General features: G+C 42.3%; 1 protein-coding gene and 1 non-coding gene across 2 annotated transcripts in view; both read left to right on the forward strand.

Moving 5' to 3' along the window:
- The window catches only part of Man1a2 (mannosidase alpha class 1A member 2), a 132018-nt gene extending 123270 nt beyond the window's left edge, over positions 1-8748 (forward strand). Inside the window, exon 13 of the mRNA XM_028752999.1 lies at positions 3234-8748. Within this exon, the coding sequence (XP_028608832.1) occupies positions 3234-3366 (133 nt within the window). The 3' untranslated portion in view covers positions 3367-8748. The remainder of the gene's footprint in view (positions 1-3233) is intronic.
- Positions 383-511, forward strand: LOC114608942. The gene has a single exon (XR_003709443.1). It is a non-coding gene; the product is annotated as a small nucleolar RNA SNORA17 (small nucleolar RNA).
- Positions 8749-11353: the final 2605 nt, after the last annotated feature.

Consider the following 11353-nt stretch of genomic DNA (forward strand, 5'->3'; position numbering starts at 1 on the left):
AATGTGATGATTCATATAGAAAATCTTATAGACCTTACCAAAGAATTACTAAAACTAGTGAATGACGGTAGTAAGTTTGCAGATACAGGCTCAGTATACTAAAATTAATTGTATATATTAGCAGTGAGTCATAAAAAGTTAAAAATTGGGGCTGGAGAGATGTTTAAGAGAACTGGCTGCTCATCCAGAGGACCTAGACTCAATTCCCAGCACCCACATGGTAGCTCACAACTGTCTAACTCCAGTTCCAAAAGATACACTGTCATGCAGACATACATGCAGGCAAAATAGCACTGTACATAAAATAAAAATATTTTAAAAAGTAGTTGAAAATGAAGACTACCATATACAAATAGCATAAATGTATAGACTATTAATGGGACCTCCCCCTAGAGGCATTGCAGGTGTGGCTGCTCTGTCTTGTTTGTGTCAGATGGAAGAGAGGAGACAGGCTATGTCTACTCTCTGTGTTCTGTCCTATAAACATCTGAATGATCAGTAGCCTCACACTCCTGGGGTAGGGTTGGGGAGGGAGCTTGCATAAGACAGTGATGTGGCACCAAGCAGGCCTAGACAGGGAGCTAGCCTGAGACAAGCACCAGTCCAGTTCAGATAGGCTCCCAGGATGTGTCGGGGTGGGAGTTGGCATGTCAGAGAATAGAAAAACCCTGCCTGGGACCACAGACCCTTGCTTCAATGGGCTCCTTGAACTGGCTGGGCGAAAACCAAGCCCAAGAAGACTACCAGATCTGTGCCGTGGGGCCCAGACAGAGAGCTAGCCTGACATGACCACCGTCCAATGCCACACAGGCCTAGGAGGGACAGACCATGCCCAAGATTACCCCTGCCTAGTGCTATAGTGCACAAGCAAGGAATAGCACTCCTGAGACCAGCCCAGATCCTGGGTACCACTAAGAGAAGCACAAGTAAGTGATGGAGAAATGGAAGAGAAAGAGAAGTATGTGGGCACAATGAAAAAAGGCAGAATTGGAGAGTGCAGAGCAGTGAGGAACAGCCTGATGTGAGTAGCCAGTCATGCCACCTGAGGTCATGATAGGATCCTGGCCTGTGCTGCCACAGTCGGGGGCAGGGTGCATATCTGGATCCGTGGCCTTGCAGCAGCAAAGGTCTGTTAGCCACCAAAGGCCATGTGGACATCCCTGGCCTGGGCTGCCACCTGGGGAGACAGGTTGATATCTGAAGGCTATACAGAGCTGACCCTACCTCTCACCTGGGCATCATGGGGGAGCTGGTCTTGGAGGTATAAAGGTAGGATAGCTGACTCCACCACCCCTAGCCAGCTGTAATACTCAGGAGAGCAGGCCCTGCACATTGCTAGAGTTGTGGGTGAGCCACCCTGAGGATAAAAATAGGGGAGAGCTAGTACCACTTGTCTCCCATGAGGTGGCATGGATGAGAGAAATGTACCCTGTCCCCCACTACCTGCTGCAGTTGGGAGACCTTGCCCTGCCCCTCACCAGCTGCAGTACTCCAGAGAGTGGGCCTGCACCTCACCTGGGCATCAAGGTAGAGCTGGACCTGGTTGTAGGGATTTCTGGGGAACCAGCTCCCAAGGGCGTAAGAGCAGGAGAGCCAGTGGGCTGACCAATGACCACCCCAGCTACCTCTCAAGCCCAGATCCAGGGCTTTGAACTGGCCCACCTTAACATCTACCCCATTGATGAACTGCTGGAACATATGAACGAGCCTGTCCTACAGATCCAAAACTACAGGATCTCCAGAACATAGGGCAACAACAGGATATCTGAGAGGACTCCCAGTGAGGTACCTGTATATAGAAAATAGACTGTACAGAGTCCAGTGGTGTAGCCACCCAAATACTTTGTAACTTCTCTGTTGGCAGCTGGCTGAGTAAATGAGTCAAGCAGGTCTTGAGTATAGGATCAAGAGTGGGAAAGTTAGCTGGGCAGTGGTGGCACACGCCTTTAATCCCAGCACTTGGGAGGCAGAGGCAGGCAGATTTCTGAGTTCAAGGCCAGCCTGGTCTACAGAGTGAGTTCCAGGACAGCCAGAGATATACAGAGAAACCCTGTCTTGAAAATCAAAACAATAACAACAACAAAAAACAAAAAAAGAAGAAAAACGAGTGGGAAAGTCTTATTACTCTGTATTTCAGCACTCCTTAGTGCTAAAGGCCATATGTCATCCTTTTTACCTGCACTATGCTTTTGTTCTCATCTAGATCTATAACAGTAACCAGAAGAGGTAGCATGTCTGTCTTATGTTAAATGTACATGTTTTAAACTTCTTCACTAGGGCTTTGTAAAGTAAAGTGCTAGTTGCTAATATCAAGAGATGTAGATCCCAGATGTGTGTTCGTTCGTTCGTTCGTTTGTTCTTTCTTTCTTTCTTTCTTTCTTTCTTTCTTTCTTTCTTTCTTTCTTTCTTTCTTTCTTTCTTTCTTCTCTCTCTCTCTCTCTCTCTCTCTCTCTCTCTCTCTCTCTCTCTCTTTCCTTTCCTTTCCTTTCCTTTCTTTCCTTCTGTCCCTCCCTCCCTCTCTCTCTCTCTTTCTCTCTCTCCCTGTGTATGTGTGTGCATGTGTGTATGTGTGTTGTTATTTTTGTGGTGCTGGTGATGGAACCCAAGGCATTGCCCATGCTAGCTAGGCAGGTGCTATATAACTGAGATACACCCCTAACCCCTGGCTCTGTAGATATTTATGTCCACTTTGATGGCCCTTAGTAGGATTCAGATTGGAATTTTCCTAACCGTATGAAAGCTGAGGTTTTTGGTTCCTTTTTGATGTCCAAGTGACTCCCGTGGTTTGGAGCTTACAAACAGACCTTTGGTTACTATTTCATTTTAAACTCCTTATAAATATAGCATGCTTCTAAAATTTATTCAGTAGTTTCCCATCTAAGAACTGTGAAGTTCCAAATACTGGTTTTCCTGGGTGTTTGTTAATGTGTATCTCTTAGTCTCTTATGATTCTCTTGAGCTGCCAAAAACTTAGGAATGATAATATGTGTACTTTTTTTTTAAATGTCTGAAAATTACAAAATGATGTTTCTTCTGCTGTTCTTACAGCCTTCACTGTTTCATAGGCTTTGCACAGGCATGTGAATTTTTTTAAGAAACTTTCTTTAGCAGGTCTAGCTGTGCATCTTCATCAGAACTGCTCAGAATCAGTTACTGCTTTTCTCTGCAGTCCCCAGGGAGCCTACTTGATTTCCTGCTGTGTTCTGACTCACGTCTCTGCCTTTTGTTTTCAGATACTTGTACCTGCTGTTCTCTGGTGATGACCTTCTACCTTTAGACCACTGGGTGTTTAACACAGAGGCTCACCCTCTGCCGGTGTTACATTTAGCCAACACCACTCTTTCAGGTAACCCTGCTGTTCGATGAGCACAGCTCCAGAAGGACCATTCTTACCTGTGTTTTGTTTACATGGACCACTATAGAAATTGTCTGGAGAGGCGCCTTTTGAAAACCTGGACCTCTTCGTCAGTATGCCGGATGAGACTCTTCCCTGCAAGACTTTTCACTTGTAGATATATCAACTTTGAAATTATTCCATTTTATACCTGACCAAAACATGTTCTGGTACACGTAGGACAGAGACCTGATGTGTTTTGATTCTTAATGAGATGGCCACATGAGAAACAATGTCTTATTCTATACTGTCAGTGCAAGTCAAGAACGTAGAGCACCTTACAGGAGCTAGAGATGGCTTTTTGAACCAGTTATACATTTGTTTCCTCCCACCATGGAGCAGCTTTCAAATCAAATATAACACATTGCATAGCCCCTTTCCTCCATTTTAATAATGGAACAAACTGAATGAACATGAACAGAGGAACAGTGTAACTACATTGTAGCAAGAAGACTTGGGAAAGAAACAGATACTGTCCCTGTCTGAATTTTCAAGCTCCTCATTGGATTTTTACCAGACTGGCAGCCATTTCATTCCCAATCTAGTCATTGAAATCTGTTTAGATTTAGTTTTTCTCTGAGGGGCATGATCTCATGAAGAATACTTTTCAAGTCTTTGTCTCCGTATGATATCACTGAACCTGGTATTTATCATAACTGCTGCTTATGAGCCCGAGTGAGGGAGTGTGCATGTCGCTCACGCTAGTGTTGGGAAAGGAGGGAAAGTGCCAGATTGTTGCCTTGAAACCTGTTCTAGAGAAATCCCTGATTTTGTTGGTAGGAAATTATTCTTCTGAACCAGCAACTGTATCAAGCAAACATTTTCTGCTTTAATCTCATAACACAGTTAATAAGTCATTCACCTTACAACTTCATGTGGCTTGGCAGAATTGACTGTACTGTTATGCAGCTCTGTACTTGCTAGAACAAGCCTAATCGCTTTTACGACTTACTAAAGCAAAGGCAAAACATCACAGTGTCCCTTGAGCAGGGTCAGGTCCTTTACTTGTTACCTCACACGTGTGAGCTACTCACAAAGAGTTAAGGTTTTTAAGTTTCTCCAAGATATTATACATCCAAAGAATTATTAGAATAGCTTCAAAATACTTTTCAGTGGCAAATGTGTGATGTAAAGATGACTCACTAAAACAGACATAAACCTAAGGGACTTATAGATCGTGCATTGACTATTTTTGTTGTTGTTATTGCTCTATATTTTGGCAGAAAAAAAGGTAAATTTTTATCAAGAACTATAATAGAAGATAAATAGTGATGCTTATAAATTTTCTGTCCCTTGAATTTCTGTGACAATTCAAGACACTTTCTTTCATTTAGTATAGACGTCATCTGTTGATGACAATAAAATCTGAGAATGAGAACGCTATAGTTGAATATTTCATGAAACACTTTGTTTATGAACTCTACTGTGGATTTCTGAAAACTTATTTCCCTTAGTTGATAGTTTTTCTTTTTATCCCAGTACTAGCTTATAGCAGATTTAAACTGTGGAAAAGAATATAATTGGACATGTTATATGTAAGGTGACCGACCATCTTACACCGTAAGTCATTATCTGATCCTCAGAGCTCAGCCAGTACTCTATGAACTTGCCACCTCAGCCTTGTTCAGTGTTTATAAAAGACAACATGTAGAGGGTGAATTCTAGCACATTTCAAAACCATAATGTCTTTTCCTACTTGACATTTTAAAACTGTAAATGAGAAAGGTAGATGGCTATTATTTTAGAAAAGAAAGATGAGGTTTTGGTTCTCAGAAAAAAAAAAAGTGAGACTTCCTCAAACAGCACAAGCCCGCTCCCAAGTCAAAATAAAGTGAGAAACTGGAGGTGCCAAAGACCAGCAAGCAGGGGACCCTCTGTTCACACTCATGCAGTAAAGGCGCCATCTTGGTTCCCCGGGAATGCTCAAAGGAGATGAGAGTCCTACCCCCACCCAGTGCTCTGTATTGTCCATGTGATCCTGGAGCAGAAGAGAGAAGGCCCAGGTGTGAGCAAGGTTTGGTTCACACAAAGATCTTAAGACTGTCATTTGACCTTGCCCACCCTTGTGATAAGAACTAGAGCTTGTAACAATGCTTTTTCTTCATTGAATACCAAAGGCAATTAAAGTCAGGTACAAATGACTTGCCAGTGTCATGTTTTATTTTGTTAATAGAATTTTTTAAATATTTTTTTCAAAAATCTACCATTATCCCATATTTTGTTTACTTTTTAAGTGTGTGTTTTCTTCCATCCTTCATATCCTTGGCGTTTGTAAACTTTAGTGCTTTAGACTCCATATCATTGTATTTATAAACCCTGAAAAGAACCCAGAAATGCTCACTAACTGATGTCTCTCCAAAGAGCTGGCACCTCACCTTCAGCTTTGGGCAGAGTCATACAGAATAAATAATACATGAAAGTAGGGGCTGTTGAGCACCTTCTACTTGCAGATGTATTGCTCATTTTAGAATCATACCTTTTGTTTCAAACCTGAGTTTTAGAAAATAAATGAACCAATATGAAGCTCTTAAAACTAAGAAATGAGCCCTTCATCAAGAAGTCTCACTGCAGAAAAGCAAGTCCTGAGTTGAAGGTTCTTTCTTCCAGGTGGCTGCACATTTTGTATGCCTCTAATCCCAGCCTGTTCTTGTCCTTCAGCTAGGGTATACATGCACAGAAAGGTCTGGGTATTAGACGAATGCATTCTTTTTACAGAATATTGCCCCTGATTCCCTATGATGTCATCTAGGGCGCCAAGGCTTCCCTTGGCAGGTTTTAAACAAGCCATCTAGGTCATGATCCTCAGCTTCTCATCCTTTCCACTCATTACCAAAGTCTTTGTCAAACTCTGAATTTGTTGATAAAGATTGATGATGCAGTCTCCACTCTGACGGATGTCTCTGAGCGATGCATTCATGAGAGAATGAGTGAATAAGCAGGTACAGAGCATGGCATATGTGCCAAGCTCTGCCTGGCACCACCCCCACCTTACAGCATATCATGTGATCCCAGTAGCATCTTCTGTATGAGAGTGCTCCATGGCATCTTAAATGTTCTCCAAAATGAATCATGTTTCAAAATCCTTAATTTTATATTTCATTTAAATTAAAAAGGAAGATAAAAGGTTTATAATATATTTTAAACGTGGTTCCTATATAATACTAACAACAATAATTGTAGTTAACAACTAAGGTCTCTTGAAAAATGTCAAAGAAATATTTGATTTCTGCTGCATCTTTGACTAAAATATTTACTTTAGAAATAAAAACATTCGTATTTTGTTATTACTTTAATTACTTGATTAGAATCAATATTTTGTAGAAGTCTGCGTTACTTTATATTTAAAAAAAATGTTCCTTAATTCATGGGTATACCTTGCAGTTGTAAATTATTTTTTCTGTAGTATACTTCCTAATAATTTCTTGCATATAAAGAGAATGTACTAGAATTTCTCTAACCCAGTTACTGAGTATAATATAACTTCAGGTTCCTCCTTTTCTCTGGGCTCTTTATCCTGGGCCTGGCTGGCTCCCGCCTCATCTGCCTTTTGCTTACTGTGTATATATACAGTTACACACAGATCTGGAATATGGTCTGCTCACTGATAGGCAGGTGATAATTGCTGTAGGCTATACAGTCTGTCTGCAGAGTATTTAAGCAGTCAACATCTGACCAGGAGCTGTTTCGAGTCACTCATTGTGGTTCTGGGACACTGGGAAGCATGCTTCTGTTCTTCAGCTCACCCATACCCCAATGCAAGTATTCTTTTTTGTTCTGTACACAGCCAGCAAGCTTGTCTGTAAACGGCCAGATAGTGTTTTAAGGTCTGCAAGTCGTGTAGCTCTCTTATTACTCATTTCTGCTGTTACAGCATATAATATGCAAATATATGAGTGGCGCTGTGATGCAATAAACATTTAAAAAAAATAAAAGACAGATGGAGGCCTGGATTTATCCCTTACGTCACAGCTGCTGACCTCAGTCCCGAATTTAATTTCTTAAAACCCTCTAACCTTTAACCTGCATCTTTTCTCTTTTTTATTTGCATAATTCACTTTAAAGCAGAAATATGTGTGTATGTACACATGTATATATTTGTGTCACCTAAAGCTGTATATTTTGCTCTCTTGAAAGTAGATATGTTTTCAGGGTCTCTTCAGGTTTTAGAATATGATTGTCATGAAAGAGGCAGAATGGAGGATAGGCTTTCGGCACCTGTCTCTGTCTTGTTGTTCAATGTCATAATTCCAGACTGCTCATGAAAAAATAATCTGTATGGCATCAGAATACTCATTTCTAACTTTACCTGCTGACTGACCCTTGGACCAAGACTTTGCAATGTAGGAATGTATGCACTCTCTTCTTTTAGAGCTTTCAGATGAGAACGTAGTAGAATTCTGGATCTTGGTGCTGTAGAAAACAATCTTTTGGCAAACTGTGGGCAACACAAAATGAGTTATGTGCCCAGTGCACCCCCTGGTACAGCCATGGCTAGTATGTAGGGTGCTCACTGCTGTTACCCCTAGAGCAGTGTAAGTCTGCGTGAAGGTATGTTCCCAGAGGTACGCCCCCTTCTTGCTTCATTTCATGACGTTCCACAATGCTTTCACAAGTATGCCAGTATGCCTCACTTTGCAGTCAGAGCATCCTTCAACCTCAGCTTTACACTTGCACTGTTTAACAGCCAATCAACAGCTGCAGGACCCACAAAAGGTAAACGTATGTGGTATCATCACTAGTATATATGTTGTGGTGTGCCGGGGCCTGATGGGCAGTAAACTTTCCATGATGCTTATCCAACACTTCACTGTTTTCAGCAATGAAACCTGTATTTGGAAGGATGGGCAGAGAGAGCTCATCTCAGCCTTTTGTCATTGGCATAGATGAACTGCCTTTCAGGCCCTGCCTACTCAGAAGTCACTTCCGCTCTATGTGCATGTGAGCTTCACTACTCCAGAAACACTCAGAACATACATGCAGAGTAATAGGCAGACACCGTGCAGTAACTTGTATGCTACAGAATCCTGTATATTGCACACTAGAAAACCATGAAAAGCAGAGCTCTTTATTGACAGAAACTTACAAGTTCACTTTTGCTGGGTTAACTAGATACAGTATTTCTAATTATAATTGTTGGTTTCGAAGTTGAAATGCCATTCTTTATTCTCACTGGCCTCAAATTCACTGATAACTTTTCCCTAAACTAATATGTGGGTAAGTATAACCTGTGTTATTACCCACTGGCTGCTCCTAAACTGGTTTCCAGTCATGTCCTCCATAATGTGATTTTTTTATAAATCAAAGGTAATATTGTATATTGAAGATCAAATAAAGATGTTCTTTAAGTGAAAAGTCTTTCTCTTTCTCTCTGTTTTTGTTCACCCTACAGTGACAAACAGTTCAGTTTCTTCCTGTCTACAGAAGAGCAACTTTGGCTTTGTTTACAGGGATTGGGGTTCAGTCTTCACTGTTTGAAGCATTTCTTTTGGCTCTGTCTGTTTTCACATTTCTTGATCTTAAGAAAGATAAAGAGCCTGCTTTTATACACTGACTTGAAAAATAGAGCTGCATTTCAACCGTATTGTCCCTGCATAGATGTTAGCCCCAAAACAGCCTTAAACTGGTCAAGAACGAAGCAGTTCCAGCAACAATTTGGGACACTTAGGAATATTTACATACAAACTCTTGGTTGGGCATGTCTTCATTTCTCTTGATTATATATGTGTCTAGAAAGGAAACTGCTAAGTCAGGGTACAGTTGTGCATAACTTGTTTTTATCGATACTGTCTTCCAGGTGACTGCTTTAATGCTCCAGTGTATGGGGGTGGGAGCACCCATTTTCATCCCACCACTGCCTGCCAACAGGAAGCTGAGACCATTGTAGTAATCTTTAAGTTTAAATTGTGCATTTGGATCTGAACACGCCATGGTGCACATGTGGAGGTCAGAGGACACTTGCGGGAGGCATTTCTCTCCTTATACCATGTGACTCTCTGAGATGGACCACAGGTTGTGGGGTTTAGTAGAGAAAGTCTGCCTGCTGAGCCGAGCCGTGTCATCAGTACCATTTAGTGTTAGTTCCCAGCTCTCTACATCACTGGCACTGGCCATCCATTCAACTAGTACCTCTCTTCAGGGTTAGCTTTACATATGCTCTGCCCAGTTTTGCCTCTTACTAAGCTGTGAGTTCTGAATACATTCTGTTTGGTGTTCTCTGGGATGTTGATGAGCCCTCTGTCTTAATGGTGTCCCTGAAGAACAGAAGAGTTTAGTATTGATGAACTGTGTAAGGTCAATGTGTTCTCTGATGGATTATGCTTTCTTGCCTAATTTAGTGTTACCATGAGTTTTGATGAAAAGCTAACTTGTTTTCGATCTCACATGGAGGCGTGTTATCAGTTCTGTGTTTTTCCCTGCATGTATGGTGAAGGCTGACTGGTATTGTATGTCTGCCCTTGGCATTGCTCTGGTACCTTTGTGAAGTGACAGCCGATGGCTGCTGTGAGGCTTTATTTCTAGGCTCATCTTGCTGACTGGCACTTGTCTTCTCTAGTCTAGGGCTGTTGGGGTGTTGGTGGGTAGCTGGGCAGCAGTGTTTTTCAGCCAGCAGAGGGATTTGCACCTTGTCAATGGAATTTGCACCCCTCTGTGAGCAGGCTGTGTTCCAGGCATCTGACTGGGCTAATTGCAACTGGCATCTCACAGGATACAAGGCAGGGAAGAGGCAGCTTTAAGTCACCTGGTCTTTTTACTTAAAAAATAAGAACTGGTTAAATCATTACTAGAACAACTGGATTCTGGTTTTATCAGATCTCCCCCACCTAAGAAAATGGTATTTTTTTATCTAGTGATTTGTCTGGATGACTTACTGGTGTCCAGCCACCGATGTCTGCTCAGTTCCCTGCACATTTCTTGAACCTGGATTCTTGGAAGTCAGCCCTGTAGCATGTTAACTCAGTGGTTAGCCAGTGTTTGTCAGAGGCTTGGAAAGGATTCTGCCCTTTGCAGGTCTCTAACACACACACACAGTGCAGCCACAAGTGGTCAGCGTTTACTTTAGCCCGGACATTTCTCCCGTTTTCTGCCCATACCCAAGGCTTCTTGCATAGGCTTTGACATAGCCAGGGCTTCCCCTGATCTCTCCTGAATCTGTACTCAGCCTTGTTCCTCGATCAATACGTAAGAGTCTTCCAACCACCAGGGCCATGTGGCCAGGTACAGCACAGCTGCCACACTCCACAGAGCTCTGATGTCTTCTGCCAGCCAGTCCACAGCTTGCCCAACTGGAACCAAGACATCAGGTTACCTGTATCGGCTTTTCCAGTTCATTTGCTATTGACATTGCATGTCTTTCTCTCTTCCTTCTTCCTCCTTCTTCCTCCTCTCCTCATACCCACCCAGCTTGACCCCAGGATCAGACCTACATATGCTACACAGGTGTTCTCCTGACCTACGTCTCAGCTTCCCATCTGATCCCAAGGAGCAATGCCTGGGTCCTGAGCATCTCTGTACTATAGTGTAGACCCAGTCCTCCCCACATAGCCCACCCCACTCTAGTAGAACTGCTACTGAAGTGGCTGGAGGGAGGGGAACTTTCTGGGCTCAAATACCATGGCCTCATTGTTCTGTTCCGAGGCTCGTAGTTTAACCTCAACAATTAGTCACTAATGTTTTATATCTGTAGCCAGTTTTTAGCATTCTAAAATGCTTATTTGTTTTTTTTTTTTAATAGACTCTTAGGAGGAGTTGTTGATCTAAAAGTAAGTTCCTTTTTTGTCTTGCTCCAGTATGTCTAAAGGTTTTACAGAGCCTTCCTTGGTTTCCCTACCTGCAGGCTCTCCCATCCAACACTGGCTCCATCACATTCTGCCTTGTATGGCACCCACATATGACACGTCTTTACCTGGCTGGCCGCAGTGCAGCTGTTTCATAACAGAATATACTAGGTGTCATTTTATT

The sequence above is a fragment of the Grammomys surdaster genome, unplaced genomic scaffold (genome assembly GCF_004785775.1).
Source record: "Grammomys surdaster isolate TR1022 unplaced genomic scaffold, NIH_TR_1.0 125941, whole genome shotgun sequence".
Lineage (NCBI taxonomy): Eukaryota > Metazoa > Chordata > Mammalia > Rodentia > Muridae > Grammomys > Grammomys surdaster.